At 40.3% G+C, this 25,102-nt stretch overlaps 1 protein-coding gene across 1 annotated transcript in view; it reads left to right on the forward strand.

The window, feature by feature from the left end:
* COL4A5 (collagen type IV alpha 5 chain) overlaps positions 1 to 25,102 on the forward strand; it is an 88,035-nt gene that overhangs the window by 48,371 nt on the left and 14,562 nt on the right. Inside the window, exons 17-41 of the mRNA XM_076347369.1 lie at positions 43 to 96; positions 275 to 316; positions 785 to 917; positions 1,720 to 1,893; positions 3,087 to 3,170; positions 4,398 to 4,490; positions 5,079 to 5,140; positions 5,358 to 5,549; positions 6,005 to 6,173; positions 6,778 to 6,870; positions 6,958 to 7,062; positions 7,670 to 7,767; positions 8,032 to 8,182; positions 8,841 to 8,954; positions 13,261 to 13,428; positions 14,330 to 14,419; positions 15,237 to 15,386; positions 17,429 to 17,527; positions 18,531 to 18,620; positions 19,350 to 19,489; positions 20,430 to 20,556; positions 21,823 to 21,903; positions 22,482 to 22,580; positions 23,155 to 23,205; positions 24,041 to 24,226. Of these exons, the coding sequence (XP_076203484.1) occupies positions 43 to 96; positions 275 to 316; positions 785 to 917; positions 1,720 to 1,893; positions 3,087 to 3,170; positions 4,398 to 4,490; positions 5,079 to 5,140; positions 5,358 to 5,549; positions 6,005 to 6,173; positions 6,778 to 6,870; positions 6,958 to 7,062; positions 7,670 to 7,767; positions 8,032 to 8,182; positions 8,841 to 8,954; positions 13,261 to 13,428; positions 14,330 to 14,419; positions 15,237 to 15,386; positions 17,429 to 17,527; positions 18,531 to 18,620; positions 19,350 to 19,489; positions 20,430 to 20,556; positions 21,823 to 21,903; positions 22,482 to 22,580; positions 23,155 to 23,205; positions 24,041 to 24,226 (2,845 nt within the window). The remainder of the gene's footprint in view (positions 1 to 42; positions 97 to 274; positions 317 to 784; positions 918 to 1,719; positions 1,894 to 3,086; positions 3,171 to 4,397; positions 4,491 to 5,078; positions 5,141 to 5,357; positions 5,550 to 6,004; positions 6,174 to 6,777; positions 6,871 to 6,957; positions 7,063 to 7,669; positions 7,768 to 8,031; positions 8,183 to 8,840; positions 8,955 to 13,260; positions 13,429 to 14,329; positions 14,420 to 15,236; positions 15,387 to 17,428; positions 17,528 to 18,530; positions 18,621 to 19,349; positions 19,490 to 20,429; positions 20,557 to 21,822; positions 21,904 to 22,481; positions 22,581 to 23,154; positions 23,206 to 24,040; positions 24,227 to 25,102) is intronic.

Genomic DNA, 25,102 nt, shown 5'->3' on the forward strand with positions numbered 1-25,102 from the left:
GGAGAAGATCTGAGCGTGATTATCTTTCTCTTTTTCCTGAAGGGTTTACCTGGTGGGCCTGGAATAAGTGGTGCTCCAGGAAGAGAGGGTGAAAAGGTATGCCAGGTTTTTTGTCATTATTGCTATAGTAGCCTGAAAATCTGCCATCACTGAGTTCAGTTCTGGCTGAGTAGTAATTGCATTGCCTATGCTGTTACAGTGTTGAGGAATATTTGCAATAACTTTCTTGTGTGCTAATGCGCAGTATAAAAAATGCTCCTAATTTCATTGGTAGGGTGAAAAAGGTGACGTTGGTCCCCCTGGTCCTCCTGGAATTGTAAGTTGCTGATCCTTTCTTTTCTTTCTGCATTTGGTTGACAGTGTTGTCTCATCATAGTTCTTGGGTGACTGTGAGTCCCATCTCCGGGTATAACAGTAACAGAATCAGTAAAGATTTCATATATTCACTAATAGAAGCGATTGTTTCCTTCTTTCAAGATAGATTCTGTGCTCTAGGGTTTGCTAGGTTACAAACACAAGGCTAGACTATACCCTCAGACCAGCAGAAATTGAGTCAGCTTCACTGAAGCCTGTTCTAACCATGTTGGCTTGGCAGTAAAAGTGCTTCCTACTGGGGAGTGCTCTTTACTGGAATTTTACCTGGTAATTCAGTGGAGCGGGAAAAGCATCCTGTCATTGGTGTAAGGTTCGAAGTATGTTGAACTTCTCCTCCCTCACATCTCTTTACCATTCCAGTGACTCTTTTCTTGGCAAGTTGTTTCACATGAACATGAAACACTTACAGGTCATTTCAAGACCAGGCATTGGTGCAACAGTGGGACCAAAAGGTAGCAAAGGATTGCCAGGACTTCCAGGAGCCAAAGGGGAGCGTGGATTCTCTGGTAGGCCAGGCCCACCTGGCTTGCCAGGTTCTCCAGGTAGGAGTACAAGCATTAAAATAAGTTGTATGCTCAAATGTCTGAATGGATATTTAGCTTCACAGTCTTTTCACACTCCTTTTGACAGATGGCCTGAGCAGAAAGTGAAGGCAGAACTATTTAAAGCCACCTTTGAGCTTGAAGGGTGGTCCTTAGCTTATGGGGATAATATGAGGAATTCTGGACATTCATTGTCCCTGCTGTGGTGAACAGAGGATGCTAATCATCAAGGCTGTCAAACAGATAGTAGCTTAACGATCTTAGGGGTAATTTATCTCATATCACTTACCTATAACATACATTATCCATTGCCTTACACAGAGAAAGTATTGTGTACCGGAAGTCCGGTACCTGGCCATCAAACCTAGTCTCTGCTGTACATTGGCCAGTACTAAAGGAGGTGATCTGAGTCTACAGTGGGAGTGAGCTGTGACACCTGTATTTGCCTTATACATGCACAGAGAAGAACATTATGATTCTAATGTTACAGCTTGTAAATGCTCTTTTTTCCATCAGTACTCCCTTTCATTAGTCCTGTTTTATTTTTTTTTCTTCATAAACTTAGTTGTTGAGTCTCAGGTCAATTTTTCAAACAAAAATCTCTGAAAATGCAAAATGTGCATATGTTAAACACTGCACATCAACATGTAGTTTGATTCCATAAAAGAAATGTTATGGAGTACTTACATGGAAAGACACAGTCTTATCTGTAGCATGTTATTCATTGTATATCATTGTCATCCTTGCAAAAAAGTGATGTAAACCTTTGAGCTATCAAGGAACTAAGTTCTTCTTGTCTTAGGGATCACTACTGCTGGACCTCCTGGCCCACCTGGCTTACCTGGTGAGAGAGGACAGAAGGGAGATCCAGGTTTACCTGGTGTTTCTATTCCTGGGCAACCAGGACTTGATGGACCACAAGGACCTCCAGGACCACCAGGTCCCCCAGGGCCACCTGCACCATCTGTTCCTCCTGGTAAGTGATGACCACATAGACAGCAGTGGAAGAGACTGAACAGCTTTGACATTCATTCATTTTTTTTTTCTTTTTTTTTTTTTTAATTCTACCTCCAAAGGTGTAGTTTGTCAGCAGCTGAAGCCCATGAGATTCCAAGCTATTTGTGTACGTTCTCCAAGTCGCTCCCATTGCAAATCAGGATATTTGTAGGAGAACTTTAGCCTTAAGGACAATTACAGAATTTGGGAATTCAATGGTGTGAGTTACAGTCTGGCTTTATCATGCCTCTTTCTACCTCAAGTGAGCCCTGCTGTGACTTATCTGTGAGATTCAGCTAGACTGGAGGAGAAGAAATCTCGTCAGACTTGAGGGACCTTTGTGCTAACTCACACAATAGTGACAGTGCTCCAGGGCCAAGCAGATTTGGCCCAGATGTACAAAATTAAGTATTTTTCCAATTTATGTTACATCCTATTTAATCCAACTAATGAAAGTTACATTAGAATTTGTGCATAAAGCAGGAGGTAGCCACTTTGACACTGTCTTGAGTAAATTTAGCTTTCATGATATGATCTAATAAATGTTTGGAGGGATTATTCCCTACTAAGTTGTGATACCAGGAGAGTCAAAGGAGTAATTTTTCACAGAATTCCAGTTTCATTTGATAAATATTCTAATGTGTAAACACAAAATTAGCTTGGGAGTGGACACTTTGGATGGAAGGCTCTTAGCTCCTTTTTGGTATAAGGGAAGTAGGGAATGGGAGATGGAATATGAGAACTGGAAAGCTGTAGTAGAGAGGGGTTCAGGGAGGAATTTAGTGTCTAGATGGCATTGGCATCTTAAGTCCCCTCACTGATGATATTTAATACATGTGCTTTTATGATATGAGGCTGAATAGCAGAATGCAGTGTAGAGATGGAAGTGTGTAGGCTGTGAGTAGTGGTGGGAGGTAGTTGAGGTTGTTAAGGAGAACCGATGGTTGTTGTGTAATATCACTGATCGTTGCCTTTTGAGTTTGTATTACATTGGTGGGTTTTCATTAGCAGTCCTCTGTCTGAATTGCCAAAATGTTTGGTCTGTGATTGTGTGGGTATATTAGCATATCCACACAAATACTAGGCAGTACATTTTTGTACTGAATACATGTATTTGGTGCTGCTGTCAGTCTAACACAAATTAATCATTAAACCTCTCCCAATTCTCCTTAGGTGAAGGGTTATGTGAGCAGGGGCCGCCAGGTCCTCCAGGAATTCCAGGACAACAAGGCTTTACAGGGGAGCGAGGCCAAAAAGGTGCAGTGTCATGACTATCTTGGTTTTCCTCTTTTTGTTGAAGCTTGTTAAGCAATGTAAAGCCTGCATTAAGTAAGGATAAACAGTGTCTCTTCCCACTAGGGTTGAGTGCAGGTATTTTCTTTTTCTGAGTAAGAAAGCTGTTTTGTTTGGGCATTTATTGTTAAAGCACAGGAATCTCAAAGTGACTGAGGGTACAACCAATGCTAGGGCCTAGCATGGATCATGATTAAAGTAAAATGGAACTTCAGGTTTATGGGTGCCTCCCAGGTAGATAGAAACCAAATGCTTAGTAATAGCAGTTGCCAACTCTACGTGAAAAAGTTTTATACTTACTTCATTAATAAATTTGACATTTTTTATGGAAAGCAACATTGAAATTATAAATGCAAGATTCCTAATATGAGTTGGTCAATCTACAATGAGTTTGTTTGTTTGGTAAGCAAAAGAAAGACATCTTTAATGTGTATCCTTGTTTCCAAAAAGACAACCTGGCAATGAGGATGCTGATATGGGTAAGTGAGAATCTTTTCCTAGCTCAACCATGGACATCCTAGATGACTTTGGGCATCTCACTTAATTTTGTACTCCTTTCAAACAGAAGTCTTTTTTCTCATGGAGATTGTAAGGATTAATTAACCTAAATGAAGTGCTTAAATACTACATTGATGAATGTCAGAAAAGTCTGTATGTGAAGGAAATTCCTAAGCTTCTTGAAACCATTCTTTTTTTTTTTCTTTTTTTTTTTTCTTTTTTTAATGAAAAAAGTTTAGCCTATTGTCAAATCAATGAAACATTCTCAGTATTTATTTTGCACTCTTGGAGTTTAATTAAAGTTTGGGATTTTGATATATGTGTTTGAGTTGTAGTTTGAAGTGTCAAGTATCTACTTTAGAAGAGGACTCTTCTGCTGAGAAAAGAAGTCCACTTCATTTTTTATTATTGCAAGCATTTTTTTTTTGTTTTAATTTATTTTGCACTATCCTAAATAAATTATAATCATATCTGGTACTGGTTTTCTGACTCCTAGCAACCAAAAAGCTTCAGTTTGGCTTTCATGGGGGAAGCCTCCTAATGCTTAAGTAATCATATAATTACATAAAATAGTCATTTTGGACTTGGTATTACAGATCGGTAGCAAGAAAACAATTGCTGTTGTGCTGAATTCTTTTAATGTTTTCTAAGATCTGATGCTCAAGTATGCTTTTTCAATGCAAATTTTTTTAGGTGATCAAGGAGACACATGCTTCAATTGCATAGGAACTGGAATAACTGGGCCTCCTGGGGAGAGAGGACCACCAGGACCTCCAGGTAGTCCAGGTAAGGCTGTAGTCTTCACTATTTTGCTTAATATGTTCTATAAAGTCACTTTTGTATCTGAGTATCTGTGTATAATGCTGATGATATATCTGTGTATTGTGCGCAAATTCAGATGCACAGTTGCCAGCTCCAGTATATAGTTGGTGCATGTCCTGTTTGGCACAGCTGGGGAGTGTTAGGAAGAAACAGGCTGGATATGTGTAAAACAATCACTCATTTTTTGAAAATCTAGTCTTTCAAAAAAAATTCTCTTATCAAAGACAGACTTGCAAGCATTCTGCGTATTGAAGGTTTATGGTCTGCTATAGATTTAACTGAAAGAGAGAAATTAACTTCTACTACTTGCTATTCCTGAAATGACAGAGGAGCTGGAGCTTTTTCAAAGTGTGACATTTTTTGACACTAGTGATTTAACTTAGAGTTGCAAATTTTGTTCTGCTCAAATAAAATCACGCTCTCCAAAAAAACCAGGCTAAACCTTGCCTGGTTTTAAAACAACTTAGCTATTATCTTATGCAAACAGCATGCTTGATATTTACAGCTTCTACAGTTATATGTTTTTCTTTTATGTTTTTCTGCACTGCTCAGGTTCTCCTGGACCAAAAGGTGAAAAGGGCCTTCCTGGATTAACTGGCCTTGTAGGGCCACCAGTAAGTGGTGGTGTTATGTTCTGATGGGAAAACAGTGTCTCATTTGTCTTGCATGTTTGGTAGATCTGTGCACAGTAGATATGAATTCTTGTCTAATACTTCTTTTTTTGTCCGTAACTAGCTTGAATTCATAATTCTTATATTGTGCCAAACTCGGAGATGGAGTGAAAGAAAAACTAAAATGCTTTTTTTTTTTTTTTCCTCTCTCCCCCCTCAGGGATTCCCAGGGTCCCCAGGTGCTCCTGGGAGACCTGGTCCTAAAGGAGACCCAGGGGATGTCCTGACTCCTCCAAGAATGAAAGGTGACAAAGGAGACCCTGGCTTCCCAGGACCTCCAGGTCTTCCTGGCATAGATGGCACTCCTGGACGAGATGGACTGCCAGGTCTACCTGGCCCTAAGGGGGAACCTGTGAGTTCCATTTTATGCTGTCTTTGATTGGACAGATGTTTTGGGAAGTCCTGGATGCATTTCACATAGTGCGGATAAGAGGACTGGCAAATGCAGTTTTTTCTGAATGTGACTAACACGGTAATTCTCTTCAGTAGGTGCCAATCTAGTGATGATATACAGAGGTACTCCCTGAACCTGTCAATGCCTCTAAAAATAAGCTGAGACTTCTCTTGGGTAGTGTCGGATGGTCCCTTCTGCCACTGTCTACGTTTCACCTATGTAGTGTGAAGAATTAAGTAGCCAGTTTTAGACCTTACCTCTACCGTGTTAGTTAGATGTAGGCAGCTAATGGTCTTGAGAGCTAGAAGGATGGAAACTGCCAGACTTTCAAAACAGAAGCAATGAAACCCTTTACTCCTTTGCTGGTAAATACATGTTCCTCTTTCCCATCCTGCTCTTCCTTCTTTTTTTAGGGTAGTGTTGCATTCAAAGGAGAAACGGGTATTCCAGGTGATCCAGGAATACCAGGTCTTCCTGGAGACAAAGGACTTCCTGGACCTCCTGGTTTTGGTCCGCAAGGTTCACCTGGTGAAAAGGGCATCCAAGGTGTATCAGGCCGTCCAGGGCCTCCTGGAGTTCCTGGTGAGTTGGTCTCTGTGCGCTAATTGAACAAAAGCTGTAAAATCAAGTTTTGTCCTTTTGCTCCGGATAGTTCTCAGAACATAATACTGCTTTTAAGCTTTTCCCAAAGGCATTGTAAGACCTAGTATTTATAAGCTCCCTTACTGAAGGTCATCACAGAATTGCAAAGTGAGCAGAATTTGTGCTATGTTACTATAGGCACATGACTCACCCTTCTGCTCTGACCTCTAGAGAAGCTTCTCCTTCTCAACTGACTATAGTGGAAATGCATTGTAACTGCCATCTGGCTTATGCTTAATAATACTGCAACTACAACAGTTTTTGAAAACAAGGGTTCGCTTTGAACAAGTTTGCTTTTGTTACTTTCTTGTCAACTACACAGATCCTGATCAAGTTGTGCTGGTGTCAGCTATGGAAAATACTATTCACGTGATGGTACCTAGGAGGAAGCTAAAAAAATAACATTTCAAGAAAACTGTCTTAGCATTAAACAATGCTTCTAAGCCTATAAGTGCTGTATGGTGCTCGGGGTGGATAGCCTATTGGGTAAAAACAGAAAAGAAACTCCTACTGAGTGATACATATTTATTCTTTTTGGTTTTAGGTCCAAAAGGTGACCCTGGCCAGACTATTACAGAACCAGGAGTTCCTGGCCCCCCTGGTCCTCCAGGAAGAAATGGTGACCCAGGTCTTCCAGGTAAAGCAGCAAATAGATATCCAGGGAATTCCAAGAGCTTTTTATTCTGAGTGATTCTTGATAACTACGTTGATTTTCTTTTTACAGGAGATCCTGGTCAGCCAGGTCAGCGTGGCTTATCAGGCATACCAGGTGCAAAGGGAGAGCCGGGTATTCCTGGCATTGGACTTCCAGGTCCACCAGGCCCAAAAGGTATGTTTACAGCCATGTTACTGTATTGTACTGGCTGGAAGAGGTGACATAGAGGGTTGTGTCTCTTCACTTTTTCCTAGTGAGTTGATTTCTGTCTCTAGAATCCTTTAAAAAAATGTTTGTCTTGAATTTATACATCTTTATAATAGTATCAGAAGCATCAGGAAAAAAACTGCTGAGCTCTTATTCCTCTGTTCAGTGTACTGCTCCTTCACGGTAGCTTACTTCTTTCAGTAAACCAAGGACACAAAAGCAAATGGGTAAAACTTTCGGAAATGATGAATGTTTGGGCTTGAATCAATGAATGATCTCCAAATGCTGCCTCAAGATGTTAATGTTTCTGATGTGAACTGTTTGTAATTTGTGTTAGAGCACACAGCACAGGGAGTGCCCTCCTCTGAGAGGAGTCCCAGGGATTCTCTGTGGCAAAGACGGTATACTCAAAAAGTTATCTCAGCCAAACGGGTACCCCTCAAGTATGCTTGAGCTAGCAGAGAACCTCTCTTCAGAGATTACTTTTTGTAGGCCCTAAGCATTTCTGGAAGAGTTGTTCTAATGCTCTCCGGTGTCCTCTTCTCTGCTGCCCTAACCTCCATGTCATCTGTAGGTTTCCCAGGGACTCCAGGCCCCCCCGGAGCTCCGGGAAGTCCAGGTCACCCTGGTCTAGATGGACCTCCTGGACCACCTGGTTTCCCAGGACAGAAGGTCTGTGTTTGCTTGTTTAATATAAAACTTCACTTTCTTAGAGGTTCTTCTGCATCAGTGGGAAGTTGGTGGGGAGGATTTCACCTCTTGTTGTCAGTTTTTGATAGCAGGGAAGTCACATTCTCTACTTGACGTTTGAGTGAGGGTAGGAAAAAAGAAATTGAACTCTAAGATGGTGGGCATTTTTTCTTTGCTACTTTAACATTTTTAGGAGAAGCTAAACTTGGAGAACACCCTTTTAAAAAATTTGTTAATTTGTTACAGGGGGATCGTGGATTTGGAGTTCCAGGACCACCTGGACCCCCAGGACCACCAGGCACAAAAGGAGTTCAAGGACCTAAAGGTGATCCTGGCTTCCCAGGAAACCCTGGTCTCCCAGGACGGGCAGGTTTTGATGGAACTCCAGGGCCCAAAGGTATGGAGAATTCTCCCCTTTTCTGTTGCCTATTGAACTTCAAAAAATGTAGTCGCGCTGGGAGTCATGTGGCAGTTAAATACAAGCAGTGCTGACTTTAAAGCGATTACTTCAGGGTCCATTTTTCTAAATCAGAGACACCTGTGTAAATTGAAGCTTGTGTTCTCAAAAGACAAGCAAAGCAAGGGAGTAAATACCAATCTGTGGGTCAGTATATGAAGGTCTTTTTTCTAAAGACAAATCATGTTAACGTGGGGGGTAAAACTTTTTCAATAGAATAATTGTCATTTAGATGCACTGTGCTTCAACATGCAGAGGGTTAGCAATTCACAAATTCCTACTGTTAACCATTGTCTGTATTGAACTGCAGAGCATGTCTGGTTTGCTGGAGAGCATCTGTTGAGTTTGATGTGGATTATGATGCAATAACATGTCTCTGTGTAGCCTAGAAATGTAAACTGCATGCATTCCACACAAAGTGAGGACAAATCTCTGGCTTTCAGAAATAGCCTCTGAAGTGTGTTTATTCCTGTGTCAGATCCATATTTGTTTGCATACAAGGACGAGATTTCGAGTACAATGTGCAGGCACTCTGCTTCTGAAAGCAAGTGTTTCTGAGCTGAGTTCACTGTTTAACTAAACAAGAGTGTTCTTTTAGGTGACCCTGGACCAAGTGGACCCCCAGGACTCCCAGGCCCACCAGGCATCCCTGGCATTGGTGGTCAAGGTCCACCTGGATCTCCAGGACCTCCGGGTCCTGTTGGCCCCCCAGGTAAAACTTGCATGAATTGTACCCTTAGGTTATTTCTGGCATACACCAAGCAGGTACACAGGACACTGAAGGTCCCACTGAACAGATAGGCAAGGAAAGATAGAGACTTCATGTCTATTAGCTTGGCTGTCTTGCCAGTCAAGCGGGCAAAACTTGGTACATCATGTTTTTTACAGAAACCAGCAGTGGAATTACATTCAGCCCTGCCATTTGCACAACTTAGAGAGGTCTCAAGGGTGTAAAAGCCAACTTTGGAGAAGACTTGAAGCCCCAGCAGAAATTCTAGAAAGTGTTGTGCACAGATAGTGACAAAATCTCTGTGAAGGGGTTTATCGCAATACTCTTCAGGACAAAACAGAAGGGAGCACAATGTCAGTGCAGAGGTTTTGGGGATACAGAAGAGGAGGAAAGCTGCCTTTAGTTGCCTGTACTGTGCTGTCATTACATTGCTTTCAAATAGCAAGATGGTTCTTAAATTCCAAAGCAGTTTTCTAGCTCACCAAACTGTATTCCAAATTCACTGGGTGAGAGGTATTTTTAAATAACTTTTATACATTATTATCTAGAAAATTAACTTCTGGTTTGGAAAAAAAGCAGAAAAACTCAATTCCCTATACAGTGCTATTTGTCCTCCTTCTCTTTACACGGTAAGTGCAAAATCAAGGGAGTAATCCAGGTTCTCCCTGACGTGGCTAGGCACTTTTTTTTTTCCCCCCCAAATGGAAGCTGAAACGCAATTTAACTCAGTTAATGTGGAAAGGAAGAAAGCACGAGTATTCCAAACTAGCTGGTTCATTATTTTGTAGAGGAGAAAATGTTCTCCAAGTAATGACGTGATACTTTTTTAACAAAAGCCTGTCAGTAAAAGAGGTGATACACATTCATCTTGTCATAAGCACACCTGGAAAAGAGCTTTAGAATTCCTCTTACAGAAACCTCTGAGTTCTGGGGTTCCTGATTCCCTCACACACTTTTTTTTCTGCAAAACCAACAAGTTTTATGAGTCCTGATAGGTTTAAAGTAGATTGACACCTGATAGGTTTAAAGTAGATTGACAAAGTAGAATCTAAGGGTAGTGATAATTAGGAATACATCTCTGAAGGGAGTTTGGTTGTCTTTTGTCTAAAATGACTGGTGACTGATGAAGACATGAACTTGTTCCATCTCTGTGCACAAAGGGTACATGTGCATGCATGCACATCATTCTATTCACAAAGTTTGTTTGGGGAAATTCCTTTTCCCCTTCATACAGTGAATGGGCTTGCTGTGCACCAACTCCTGATGTTGCAAATGTGTGGCAGTCACCACAGTGAGAATATTCTCTGTGGACTTGAGCATGCCGGCCGCTGAAACATTTTAAAACCCATCTGGTTCTTGCCATGCCTGTGTGACTGTTTACATTGCATGTTTGTGAACTACACTTTCTGAATTTGTTTGTATGCCAGCACTGGGATTGGCATTGTTCGCAATGCATGCTGAAAAATTCATGGCTAACTGTAAGACCATGGGTCACAGATTGGTTGATCATATTCAGATCTTTGAACTGTGAGCTGAGATTCAGCAAAGTGCTTAACTTGAAGGTAGGCAAGCACTTGGGTAAGTAGGCCCATGGAGTTTGAGTTCTATTCACATACATAAAGTATGGGTCATGTTTAAGTATATTTTTTCACGTTTCCCAGTGGGGAAAGGAATGTGTGGTCACTGCATCCTCAAGCCTTGAATGTGTCCAGTATTAAGAGCTAGGGACAGAAGGGGTCTGGACAATGTGCACAGGAGTTCCCTGAGCCAGCAGGTGGGTCCTCTGCCTGGCTTACTGTGCTTACTATACCGTCCTGAACCTATGGTTGTACTTGAGGCTGAACTGAAACAGAAGGCAACACAGGTGTGTATTTGGGCTGGGGGGGTGGGATGTATTAGTATGGGTTTGAATGTTTCATCCAATGCATGTTCTTTTTGACTTCCTGTAACATGTCTTCTGGTGTTAGCCAGAATTCGATTTCATGTGATCACTGATTTATTCTGCAAAGTACTGATTTTGACAAATGCACAATTATTACTAGAGTTGGTGAATTTGAAATGCTTATATTTTCTCTCTCAATGTCTGTACTGACTAATCATTGTGGCTACTAACAGCATGGTGGCTCTGAAATCCAGTGCATGGTTAAAGGCCCCACTTGAGAAGTCCTTGTTATTTCCCTCGGCACTGCTATTTCTCTGTTTTGTGCAGTGCCTTGCATTCCCATCTCCCATCCCGTGTTTGTTTTACTAGGCTGTTTTGATTCTGTTCCTTTATGCAACATTAGCATAAAGTTTCTGGGGCTCTGTTTTTCAGGTAATTTGGAAAATTCTTGAAAGGATATCCCTGTTCAGAATTTCCTTTCTCTGCACCACCATTTCTTCAAATAGTTTGCAGTAACTCAACATTCCTCTTTTTTTTGAATATGTAACAAATTACTTTAGAATTTATTGTGTTGTCTATATTGTTCCAATTATGATACGGTTACATTTTTGAGAACCAGAAATTCAATTAGAATTAATTTATATTTGAAAAAGTATCTACCATTCCAGATACAGAGTTTGTCCTATTAGTAGGTTATATATTATTTTCTCTTTTTTTTTTTTTTCCCCCCCCATTTGCTGACAGAGACCCCTTAAGCACAGAGCATGTGCAGTCCCTATCCATCCTCTGGTACTGTTTTTTTCTCTGCAGAGTAAGCACTTCCAGGCACATGACACCATAGTTTAATGCAGTGATAAGCTGCTGCAAAAGAGGAGCATGCTCATCATTAAATAAATGGAAGTCGACAGCCTATGCAGTCAAGAACACTTGATCTGCCTTTTTAGTGTGCAAGGAACACATCGTGACATCACTCCTAAACTTGTTCCTGCAGTCGAGAGCGGGGGTCGCCATTACAAAGTTAGAGTAATACTGCCTTGCAGTTATTTATGAGGGTTTGGCATGGTATTGTCATAATCTTAGTAGACTGTGCTAGGGCATGTAATGTGCAATATACTACCTCTGTAGGTGTAACAATGTAAATTTGCATAATAAAACTAGAAGAACGGAAAAAAAAATATTTAGAGGTTCTTTGTGTTATAAAGAAGCAGCATCTTTTGAAAATCACTATTTGAATGGATTTACCAGAATGTGATTCAGATCAACAAGAAGCTGATTGGTAGGATGTACTCTGGTGTTCAGAAGGTGTCCAAGCCAGTATCTAGTAATGACAATTTTGTGTAAGAAACAGTTCAGAAAAAACTTGTTCCCCAGTTGCGAAGAGAATACTAGACAAGGAGAGAGGGAAAAATAGTTTTATTTTTAAAATGTACCGTCAATATTTGAAAATATCTCACTGAGTTTCTTGTTTCTGCATACAGTGGTGGCTGCACCTTGAAGACGACCTCCAAGTTTCTTTGCAGTCTGGTTTCTCTTAACTGCATTAGTGTTGTATTCTTTGTACTTAGATCTGTTTTCAGTAACTTTAGGGTAGTTTTTTTTCTTTGTTCTAATCTGTATGTGCTTTATTTTGTTTCCTAACTTAACGACTATTACAACTCCTTACTGCTACCTGTCTCAACTTCCTGATGAGCTCTAACTCGTTGGCTTTTGAACCTCAGGTTCCCCAGGTACTGTGGTTTCTTTACCAAAGCCTTTTCTTAACTTCAGATTTAAGAATAATCCTTTTTGGTCAGCTGCATTTCCAGAATGAGCATCCTCACTGATACAGTGCACTGGAGGGAAACAAGCTGTCTGCTTGCTTCAGCAGTGCCTTGAGCTCAGTATCATTAACGTTAAATAATCTTAAGCATATTTTGACAATTCATATTTTTCATTCAGGGAAATGTAATGTAATGCAGAATTTTGCTATCCTTCAAAAACACTCAGCTGATGTTATCTTAGAATGTAGTAAAATGGAATCATTAATGGAAATATACTTGTAAGAATCTCAATACTTAACGATAAAATACAAACCAGTCTAATCAATCTTGGCTTTTTGTTTTATTAATCAGACTTAAAGGGTTGTTGAAGAGAGTTGTTGTTTTCCTTTTGAGATTTTTTTGAATTGCATTTGCTACAACTTGGTAAAATTTTAGTAATGCTTCTCTTCAGGAGAATATGGCCCTTTAACACCTGGAAGCCATTAAAAACCAAATGGCTTTAGAAGAATTGCAGGGTTTTCATCAGTTCTAGAAATGGGCTGCAGATAAACCTTAGCTATTTCTACAGTACTACACTCAGAGACACACAGATCTCAGCCTTGCCTTACTTTTTGCTAAAAGATTGTGTCTTAACAACATTGTCTAGGGTTGCAGGGCGTTCCAGGGGAGAAAGGGGATCCAGGTCCTCCAGGCTTCGATGTTCCTGGTCCTCCAGGTGACCGAGGAACCCCAGGATATCCAGGACCCCCTGGTCTCCCAGGGCCTCAGGGTTCACCTGGACCACCTGGCCGGGATGGAATACCTGGATTTCCAGGTAAGTTCACATTTTTTACCTGTGGACAAAGAGCAAATTGTAGTTACAGCTGGATGCTCTTTATGCTTGGGCATACCAGCTTAATGAACTCTGTTTATCCTGTCCATTTAAAATTGGATACGTGTAACCATTACATCTCACACTTTTTAAAAAAATTATAACAAAATTTGTTGCATTAAAATCCTTGTCACCTCTCCGCTCTTCCTTGCAACTTGATTCAAATATTTTCCACGTTACTGTTTCATAACTCTCAAACGTGACTTTGATCATCATTGTTATGACACTTTTCTAATTTATTTTGTAATTATTTTCTTCTAGTCACTGCTATAATTTAGAAATAGAATTTGTTTAAAGGAAATAATTACAAATGCTATCAATTGGATCCAACAGATAGTTTTAAATATTAATTTCCTTATTCTATGTGGTAGACTATTCAGTTAAGATAGTCTGTTTCGCCCTCTGGAATAGAAATCTCAAAAGTGAATTTTGAGAATCTCTGTCTTCGGATAGAGGGGGCGATACAAAAGATTCTAAAAGTAGTGTATTCCTAATTGTCTTTTTGGCTTTCAATAAATTCAAGTTTACTCTCAAACAAGTATTTATGTTTCAAACCATGGAACTAAACTTATTGGAGGTATAAATATGCTTTCTACCAAAAAAAACAGTGCACTGCAAATTTTCTTCCCAGGACTTAACTGTGGAAAATTTGGCACAATTTTCAAGTGTCATTTTATCTGATTTATTTCTATACAAGAACTGAGTGCTTGTAATTCCCTTAAAACAGGCTTTTATATGCATGTGCTGGTTAATAAATACCATAGAGATGCAGGGAAGTAAAAATTAGATAATGATAGGTTTTGAGGTTTTGTTCAGAATGACAATGGTGATTCAATGCATTTAGGTGCCAAAGGCGAGATGGGTGTCATGGGAGCTCCTGGGCCTCCAGGGCCTCCAGGAACTCCTGGAAGAAATGGTCTGCCTGGCTTGAAAGGTAATGTTTGTTTTATCTGCCCCTGAAGAGAATGCAGAATGCTGTTTTCCATGTCCTGTGTGGAAAGAGGCTTTGTAATACTAACAGCTAGATCTTCATTACTGGGATTGGCTTAGGTTATCTTCTTTTGACAATGCTGACGTTCAGAATGGCTTTGCAGTTTTAAGCCATAGCATTCAGTCACTCTTTTTTTAATTGATGTCATGAAATGTTAGCTATTTTTAAAACATTACCTTTGGATTGATGGCATTGAAGTAGGGCAATATTTCTGAAGTATGGTGTAAAGTCCACTTCAAGCAGCAGAAAGAAGAAAATCAGTAGCTTTGGGTTATGGAGTCATCCAGAATCAGCTCTATAGATATCACAGAGAAACTATTCTATCTACATTTTCCCAATCCCCTTGTTGGAGGTGAATTTTGAAATAGTTTGGTAGAAGAAAAATCCACTCATCTCTCTAGAACAAGGTGTCTGTGAATCCAAAGCTGCTGTAGCTGTTGCAACTCCTCTGTGCTAGTGGCACAGTGTGGTGGGGCTCCGGGAGCTCTCTCGATGTGGGTCATACAGACAGCTGCTTCCTCTGAGCTGGGCTGGCCAGAGCTGACAGACTGCAGCATACAGACCACGCAGTCTGCTCACTCGGCTTTGTTCCAGGGCTTAAGATGCTGTGGAGAACCTTGCATAAACTGACTGATCATTTAGTGAATTCCAACTTCATGAATAAATCGTGGACTCTCTATGTAAGAAAAAGCATTACAAATATAGTAGCCTACCTTAAGGATTATATTTTTTTCCCTTTTGTTGTCTGTACCTACTATAGGTAATAATGGATTACCTGGTCCGCCAGGGCCTCCTGGACCAGTAGGACAGAAAGGTATCAAAGGTGAAGCAGGCCTGCCAGGTCCACCTGGAAAAGTTGATCTGAAACAGCTAGGAGCAAAAGGAGAAAAAGGCGAGCCAGGTGTTCCAGGTACAGAACTTTGCATGTGGGTCTGGGGAGGTGGTTTGTCCTCTATAGGTAACAGTGATCTGTAGCTGAATCCATTACGGTTCATTCTTTCTTACAGAAAAAACTAAACTCAGAATATGGAGGTGGCTTAAGGTTCTCTTATTTTAGGCTTTTTTTTAAGTGGTTCTATGACCGAGTTACTCTGTATGGTTAGTTTGCAATGTTCTTGCTCATTAACTGTTACTATTTGGGTCCTGCACTTGGGTCACAACAACCCCTTGCAATGCTACAGGCTTGGGGAAGAGTGGCTGGAAAGCTGCCTGGCGGAAAAGGAGCTGGGGTTGTTGGTCAACAGCTGGCTGAATATGAGCTGGCAGTGTGCCCAGGTGGCCAAGAGCATCCTGGCTCATGTCAGAAATAGTGTGGCCAGTGGGACTAGGAAAGTGATCATTCCCCCGTACTCGGCACTGGTGAGGCTGCACCTCAAACACTGTTCAGTTTTGGGCCCCTCACTACAAGAAGGACATTGAGGTGCTGGAGCGCGTCCGAAGAAGGGCAACGAGGCTGGTGAAGGGTCTAGAGCACAAGTCTGATGAGGAGCGGCTGAGGGAACTGGGATTGTTTAGCCTGGAGAAAAGGAGGCTCGGGGAGGCCTTATTGTGCTCTACAGCTACCTGGAAGGAGGTTGTAGCGAGGTGGGGATCGGTCTCTTCTCCCAAGTAACAAGCGATAGGACAAGAGGAAATGGCCTCAAGTTGCACCAGGGGAGGTTTAGATTGGATGTTAGGAAAAATTTCTTCACCAAAAGGGTTGTCAAGCATTGGAACAGGCTGCCCAGGGAAGTGGTGGAGTCACCATCCCTGGAACTATTTAAAAGCCGTGTAGATGCAGTGCTTAGGGACATGGTTTAGTGATGGACTTGGCGGTGCTAGGTTAACCATTGGACGTGATGATCTTAAAGGCCTTTTCCAACCTAAATGATTCTATTCTATTATTTGGCATATGGAGATATCGTAATAGCACTAAGGTGCTTTCAGCAGGATTATGATTCAGTCTTCTAGGTGTTATTCCTAAGCATGATGAGAGATAGTTGTCATGGCTGCTGTGCTGGCTGCGTTCCTGCTGTCTCACAGGCCCTTGGGCCTTTGCCTTGTAGGATGGAATTGCACAGGTCATCTGCTCATGCATCACCTCCAGGTTCTTCCTTTGGAGAGCTCCCTGTAAGCTTACCCTCCCCTGAGCTAAATGTCATCTCTGTGTCTTTCTACTTGGGAAGCTGGCAGCCTGGAAGGTTTTCTCAGTTCACTCAAGTCTGTCTGCTCTCTCGCTTGCTTCCTCCCTCTCCCCCCTCAGGGTTCTGATGTCTCCTTTGAGCTCTAATTTAGTCTTGAGAAGAGTAAAAATATTCTACCCTAGAGAGAACCAGAATGCCTTTCTCTAATGTTGGCCCAGCCATTATTGTGCTAATTTATCTGTTGTATTAATTTCTGTGAAGCCTAGGTAGGATCCTAAGACACTTTTTTTTTTCCTTCTTTTTTTCCCCCCTCTGTTAAGTAAGAGCTGTAGAGGACAGATTTAACTATGCCTGCAGGGCAGCACAAAGTTATTGTATGGGACAATAGCCACATAGAATTTGTAAGAATCTGCTAAAATACCTGCATTACTTTTTATAATGTATCAGTCCCAAAGTGCTTCTGGTGTAGCAATGTGATTAAACATGTATATAAATAATCTGGATGAACATAGAGAGGTTAGCATGGGGTCTGCTCATCGGAAAAGACAGTCCCTTCTGAATGAAGTATATTGGCATTAGTCATAAAGTTACTTTTTCCTCTACTTACTTATATTGTTGCTGTTCTGTAGTAATTTTAAACTTTCCAGAAGCAATATTTTGTGTTCTGCGATACTTCTCTTTGCTAAACTAGGGGAAATTATATTTACTGAAGAAAAAATCCCTATTTGGATTTTTATTCACCTATAGGTACATCTGATCTCTTAAGGTAAAAGAAAATATTCAGTAGTAGTAATAGTAATAATAATAAAATGTATCTTTTTCCTTTGAGGTATTCCTGGTTTATCAGGACAGAAAGGTTATCAAGGTCTCCCAGGTGACCCAGGCCCACCGGGACTTAGTGGCCCCCCAGGTGTGCCAGGATTGCCAGGTAAGTAAACAAAGCCTCAGATGGACTGTTTTGATGTGTAAAAATGTGCATGCATTTTTATCACATGGGATTGGGATGTTAATCCAGGTATATCTAAGCAAAGCCTGGGGATTTACACTTAAAGCTGCAGCACAGTTTTGGGACATTTAAAATCATTATCCAAACAGCATGCTTTGAGCTCTTTCCTTCTAACAGACCCAAAAGCAGTTTTAAGCTGATCCCACTGAAGATTAGGATAGCTTTTAGGATGACTGGAAAAGTGCTTGCTGCTTGTGCAAGCAACATGACTGCAGGACCTGCCAACAGGACTTGCCCATTTCATATGTTTATTTCTTATATTATTAGTCATTATACTCATACTTTGCAAATGGCCAAACTAATGTATTGCAAAGGCTGTCTGGGTGTCACATCTTTGCTTTCAAGAATTGCAAAGATCAAGAAAACGAATTCCGTTTTGCACTACTTCTTCCTACAGCTATAACAAATTATCTGAAATCTTGAATCTTTGCTCACTATGTCTAATATAGGCCTTGCTCTAAATATCTTGCTGGGCGTGGGGAATTTTTTTAACCAGGACTCAAACTAGTTTGAGCATTGTAGGTCGCATTTAATTCCTTAATAGAAGCTACTGAATACCTATTGCAGATGAGGAAGAGATAATGTGTTCATTCTGCAGAACAACTCATGAGAGACCAAGTCACACCAGTACTAAATTGTTTCAGACCGTTACTAAATCATGGACTGAGATTTGACCCATTTCATTAGATTAATCTTCAAAACAAAGAAGTTGTTGCCCTGATCAAATCTTGGCTCAGAACTGAAGATGTTTAGTATTTCACTACAAATGGGTGTGAAAAAGCATGTAGGAGCAGTATGAGGCCTAAAGCGATTCCAAATCCATTGCCTTTGTAATTAGATGACAAGCATATTCATATGAGAACACATGAATATCAGAAACTTTTAATTATTGCCATTAATTAACTAAAAACCACAACTTTCCTAGGCAACAAGGGAGAGACGGGGCTTCCTGGGCAGCCTGGACCAACAGGACCTCCAGGGTTAAAAGGTGCCATGGGAGAGATGGGCCTTCCAGGTTAGTTTCTGTGCTTGTATTTGACTTCATTTTGGCCAGTGTTTTCCTTTTATATAGTACAAAGGTGGATCTGCTTGTGTGAAGTATCTAATAATATATTTAAATGGCAATGCAGATGAGGAATACATAAAGCCCTATATATATATTTGTTGAAATAGTACATAAGAAATTGGAAATACCCATTAAAACAGAAAATGCAAATAGCAACTCTATTGTAAATACATATTACTTTAAAGTGCTTACAGATGTAGAAGCAGAATGATCTACATTTTGTAACTTTCATCCTTTTCTGGTTTCTCAGACCCACTCTGTGAAAGTTCAGAAAAAAGATGATTCTGTAAACCCGCCTGTCAGAAGGCAGACATCAGACACAAGCAAAAGGGGAAGAAGAAAGTGAATTCTGTTATTTAGAAAGACTGCTGAAACAAAAATTCCAGTTTCTGAGGATTTTGATACTAAATTGTGCCTAGATACTGCAAAGAGATATTTGGATTTGTGTAAATTAAGACTAAAAAAAGAAGGCTTAGAAATGTCATGCAAAAAGCCATGAGAGATTTTAGATAATTGTTTTAGTTTGTTTTTAAAAATAAAAACACATTAAGTATTCAAAGCCAGCCAGTAAATTTGTTAGTGCTTCCTAGTTCAGTTGCTGTAATTTGAGTGATTTCTCTGAACCGCTGCAGAAGTTTTATTTATATTTATAAAACTTGTATTTTATCTTTTGGACAGGTCCGCCAGGGATTAAAGGCAGCCAAGGAATAGCAGGACGTCCAGGGCAGCCTGGACCTGCAGGATTTCCTGGATTGAAAGGCGAGAAAGGTGACCCTGGTCTTTCAAGCATCGGTATTCCTGGTCTCCCTGGACCAAAGGTACATTTACAAAATTCTTCAATAGAAAATTCTATGAGGAAATTGGATTCTGTGTTGATTTTTTTTAACTATAGCTTAATATATATTATGTATAACTGTAAATATGTATATAAATATATTAATAACAAGCAGGGTTGACTATGGTTTGTTCTTTTCAGGTGGGAGCAAAAATTTCTAATTTTAAAGGTGAAAATATTTATATATAATTTAATCTGGTTAAAGGAGAAGATTTTTTACCAGACCTTTCAAGTTGGGTTCAGTTAGTGGCCTAGTCTGCACTGTGATACCCGCTGACATTTTGGTAGGGATTTATACAATTAATATCGTTGTTCCCATGCCTAATTATGTAGTTAATTCTAAAAAAAGTTAAGACAATATGCATTTAAGAATAAATTACTAAGGAGCTGATATATCATGATTACTGCTGCTTAAAATTTTTAAGTCTATATAAAGCATTTGCACTATATATGTCATTTACCTATATCATCCTTTCTGTCACCCACAAAAAAGTGACAAAAAGACTTACAGATATCTAGCAGCCTTCACTGATGCCTTACAGTTGGTGCTGAGCAGCAATTAATTTAGCAAAAACATTGCATGATTAAAGCTCCACAGATTTCTTTTTTTCTTCTGCATTATCATGGGGTAAAAATCTGTCTCTTCTGAAAGAAGAGAGAACACTTTTTTCTTTAATGTAGGCCAGTTCTGAGGAAAAGCTATGATACTCTGTATACAAAATTGTAGGGGAAAACTGTTAAAATCTTTACAATTGCTGTTTCCAATTAATTTTCTATGTGAGGTGGTTAACGTTAACTGGATGTAAGGAGAAGTGTACACGATATAATAGTGACCTTTTTGTGATGGCAAGACTGGGAACATACAAGAAGGGCTTACCCATCTTACAAAGACTGGGTTCTTATTTCTGCTTAATGTTTTCTAGGGTGATCTTGGTTTGCCTGGCTACCCAGGTAGTCCAGGCAGTAAAGGTATAGCTGGAAATCCTGGTTTGCCTGGATTTCCAGGCAGTCCAGGTGCAAAAGGAGAACCAGGCCTTCCTGGATTCCCAGGTAATTCTGAACAGGATTTTTTTATTTTCCCTCTTGCTCTCTGATATTGGTATATACATCTAAACACAGTGGGTAGTTGGTGGAAGCCTGCAGCTTCTTTCAAAGTTTCTAGCAATCTGCTGCTTCTAAGCTTTGTGCTGTTGGATTTGTCACTGCAAGAGTAAGTGTATGAATGCATCACTTAAGAGTGCCTTCTGAAATTATTCACCTGCTCTGAGGGGGGATGTAGCAGTTGTTAGCTAATGCTCTCCACTCCCCACAACAGTCAGACTCTCACCTTCTCTGACCCACAAAATACCTGTGTTTGACTCCGTGTTTTTCCTTCATGAATCAATAAAAAAGTGTCATCAGGAAAACTGGGCTTTTTTAATAGCATTTACTGTCTAAAAATATGTTCTAAAAAGAAATCTCTTCCTGAAACATAATGAAATTATGTTTTGCACTTTTCTCTAAAAAATATTGATAGAGATTGTTGATGTGTATATGTCAGCTCTTTCATTCTCAATTTAAAGAAACAAGGTTTTCACCTATGCTGCATTTGCGGCAATAAAGGCTGTTCTACAAGCATGCTTCAGCTGCTTTAACGTAGGAAGTTAGGGAATTTATAACAGTGTAGTCATGGCAGCAGGAAGCTTAGAAGAGAACAAAACCTGGCCATGAACTTGACAGTTTTTAACCTCTGCTTCATGTCATGCCTGAAAGACTGTGAACAGTCAAAACGGTGTATTGAGACACTACCTTGATCGGGCTCAGATGCTGTTCAGAACAGACATACCGCAACGGATCAATTGTTTTTCCTACCTCCCACTCAGTTCAAGCTGTAGGGGTGAGAATCCGGTGTAAATTCTAACTAAGACCATTTTTATTAAGATCCTTTTTCAGGAAAGGAAAAGAGGATTGGGGAAGGACTAGCCAGCCACAGTTCATGCTGTTTTCACTTTGTTGTCAAGCAGAAACACCTGTCAAAATGGTAATTTCCTAGCAGACTGCCAGACTTGCTGTGCCCTTGGCCACTGGCACTCAACAATTAAGAGTAGTCTTGAGAGTAGCAGTAAGGACAGTTGTGCTAGTATGTTTTGTTTCTGTACGTTCTTTGCTTTATAATTCATCTCCTTAATCAGCTGTAAATCTGCAAAATGAGCATAAATACAGTATCTTGATACAATTAGCTCATTTATTACTTAGGGCATCTTAGATTATAGCATTTCAAGATCACTGAAAAGCCAGTTTGGTGCTTAATTTGATTGAAATGCCCGTACTTTACAGGAACACCAGGAATTCCAGGACCAAAAGGTATTGAGGGGCCTCCAGGTAATCCTGGCCTGCCTGGACCACCTGGGCCAGTAGGTGAGCATGAACAGTGCAGCAAACGTCAGCTGCTTCTGTGAAAAACATAACATATGAAGCCACCTGCTATCTTCTTATCCTTTTAACATCATGAAAGTGCATCTATATGCATATGGATGCTCAAACATCATTGCACACACTTAGTTCACTGAAATTAAACAAAAAGAAAGAAGTTTTAACTTTCTCGTGATGACTTGTGTCTGCTGTCATAGTCATATCATTAGCTATTGAAAGAAGTAGTTAATTGTTTCAGTATTTACAAGCTTTATTTATGTTAAGTAGTCCAGTGGTCTAACCTGTTTTTATAGGGGCAAAATTCTAATTTATCCTGAAGGGAACCATGATATTATTTTTAGCAAACACTAACTGCTTAAAAGGTCACAGGCCTAAAAACCTTTTCTAAATTGTCAGGGGGAGAGAGAGGGAGAGAGAGAAAGGTTTTAATTTTAAGATTACACCCTCGTGTATTTGTTATTACATTGTCACACCTTCAGATTCAGATGGTGGTGGTGAGGAGGTTGCTTTTTTTTATTGCAGGTTAGGCATTACTGTGCTAATGTGTTCTATCCCTCTTTTAGGTGATATTGGTCGTCCTGGCCCTCCTGGTCCTTCAGGGGAGAAGGGACAGCCTGGTCGAGACGGTATCCCTGGACCAGCTGGTCAGAAGGGCGAACCAGGTTAGGTATCCTTCCTGTTTGTTTTCTCCTCTTCACTCTGCATTGTGATGTCCTGCTTTCTCTAGTCTGTTTTTCCTATAACTGCCCATACACCTTCAAAGCTGCTTCTGTGGTTCCCAGCTGCTGAATGGTTCACAGAGGGTGCCGTCAAGCTGCCAGTGAAGCACAGGACAAGAATTCAATCAGCTCTTAGATTTTTATTACCTGACTTCAACACCAGCCCCGTTCCTGTATTCAATGGTAGCTTTACTGCTTCAACTCAGTTACAGAATGGATAAACAGTGTAATGTCTGCCTTAAAGATAGAACCCCAACCAAAAATGCAAATGTATTAACTCCCAAAATCTGAAAGAGCATCTTGTGAATGGATGGAAATACTTACGAAAGTTACAGATGCATTTTAGTAGCAAAACCTCTAGCTTTGGTGTAGACTGGTGAGTGAATGAGAATCCTGGTAGTCTCAAGGAATCAGAGATTTAGACAAACTGCACTTTCATCGTTCTCAGCCTCATATTCCTGTTCCTGGAGACTTGAAAGCTAAATGTTCATTATTAACTGAATCTGTTTCTTTTCAGGTCTACCAGGTTTTGGGCGCCCAGGACCTCCAGGACTCCCAGGATTGTCAGGTAAAGTTTCTCTCTTTGTTAAAAAGGTTGAATGTAAAATATATCTATACACCAGAAAAAGAAGGGCATGTTGTATGTTCTGCAACAAATGAATGCCATAGCAACAACTAAAATAACTTTTTTTTTTCCTCAGCAGACCATTTTCAATTAACCAAGGGAATAAAGATACTCATCACTGACTACTGAATTTTGTAAATTAGCACTTACGCAGACAGAGTAAAATCCACACAGGATAATAGGCTACTGCATTGGTGGAACTTTGCTGATTTGTCTCAGTAAATAAAGCATTCATACAACAGATGACAAATGAAGCTGCTTTGAAAATATAGCTGCTGCTTGCTGTATTTTCAACAGCAACTTCACAACCTAAGTTATATTACTTTCCAGTAGCATTAAAGCTCCTAAATTCCTCAAGCTTGTTTGAAAATTTTGCAAGTATGTCTTAACTTTCAGCAGTGTCTCCAAAAAAATGATGAAGTCTTAATATTGACAGATTTCTTCACAGGTATATAAGAGCTCAGGAAAGCATTGCTTGTAGGCTTACGAACTCAGAAGATGTTTATGAATTACAGCATCACTGAGTAGTAAAGTGAGACTTAGTAAGACCTTTTAACGTGCCAGAAGCTGTAGCACTTTCTCCTGCAAGAATTATTAGCCCTAACTCTTTTCTGAATGTTAGACTAATTTTATACTGTCTCGCTGCGCAAATGAGGTGAGTTGTGACCAGGTTTGCACCTTCTGCAAGAGAGAGAAATGGCTCTGCAAACTGACATTTGGACTTTTTTGCATATCAGTTTGTAATAGTATTCCTAAACGTGGCTGTTTGGTTTTACAGGGCAAAAAGGAGATCTGGGTTTACCTGGCCCACCAGGGCCCCCTGGACTTCCAGGTCTGAAGGGAGAACCAGGTTTCCAGGGATTCCCTGGTCTACAGGGTCCACCAGGTCCACCAGGATTACCAGGGCCACCTCTGGAAGGTCCTAAAGGTAGCCCTGGCCCACCAGGTGCTCCAGGAAGGCCAGGTAAGAGCGTGATCCATACCTATCAACATCTGCCAGTACTTTCATATTTTGCTGGTAGGTTATCAGCCTTTAAACTTTCTCAGTTTATTCGGATGGATAAGTTCAAGCCTCACGGCATAAGTCTTAATGTTTGTGGGCAACCAGAGGATTTTGTTGCCAAATGTAACAGTATCTAAAAATAAAACAGCCTCAGTTTCTATTAATTTCTGATACCTGGCAGCAAAAATCCAATGCATTAATAAACGGGAGATTCTCCGCATGCTGTCACAATAATCATCTAGCAAGCACGATATCGACTTTTGAATATCTGATACCTTTGCAGTATTGTCATGTGATCAGCAAATATCATCGCACACAAAAAACCAAAAGTAACAAACCCCATCATTTTAAGAGTCATGAAAATCAAATTCACGCTAGCATCACAGCATGATCAAATTGGATAGCTGCCTCTTCATCTTCGTGTCATGTAACATAAGTCATTGCTCCATTGTGTCACGTGGCTCCCGTGGACTCAGTGCACCATCATGCCGTGTTCATCTTTCCATTCCATGTTTGCATTTTGTTCCTGCACCAACTAATTCTGGGAATGAAAAAACCACTATACTGAGTTAACATTGCTGAGCAACTCCCTGGCATGTATTAGAATTTGATTTCTATTTTGTGCCATAGAATGTTTATTTGCATTTAGATACTGCTCTTGAAAAATCTAGCTTTAATGAACCTGTCACAGCTCTGGCTCAAGCTTATTGCTGTATCTTGAGTCCAGAAGTACTTTGCCACCAATAAGACTCATCTCACTTGACATGCTTGATTCTCTCCTTAAAGGAGACCACTGTCAAACCAAGCTATTGGTTGATTAGTTTTTTCTTTGCATAT

The sequence above is a fragment of the Aptenodytes patagonicus genome, chromosome 9 (assembly GCF_965638725.1).
Source record: "Aptenodytes patagonicus chromosome 9, bAptPat1.pri.cur, whole genome shotgun sequence".
Classification (NCBI taxonomy): Eukaryota; Metazoa; Chordata; class Aves; order Sphenisciformes; family Spheniscidae; genus Aptenodytes; species Aptenodytes patagonicus.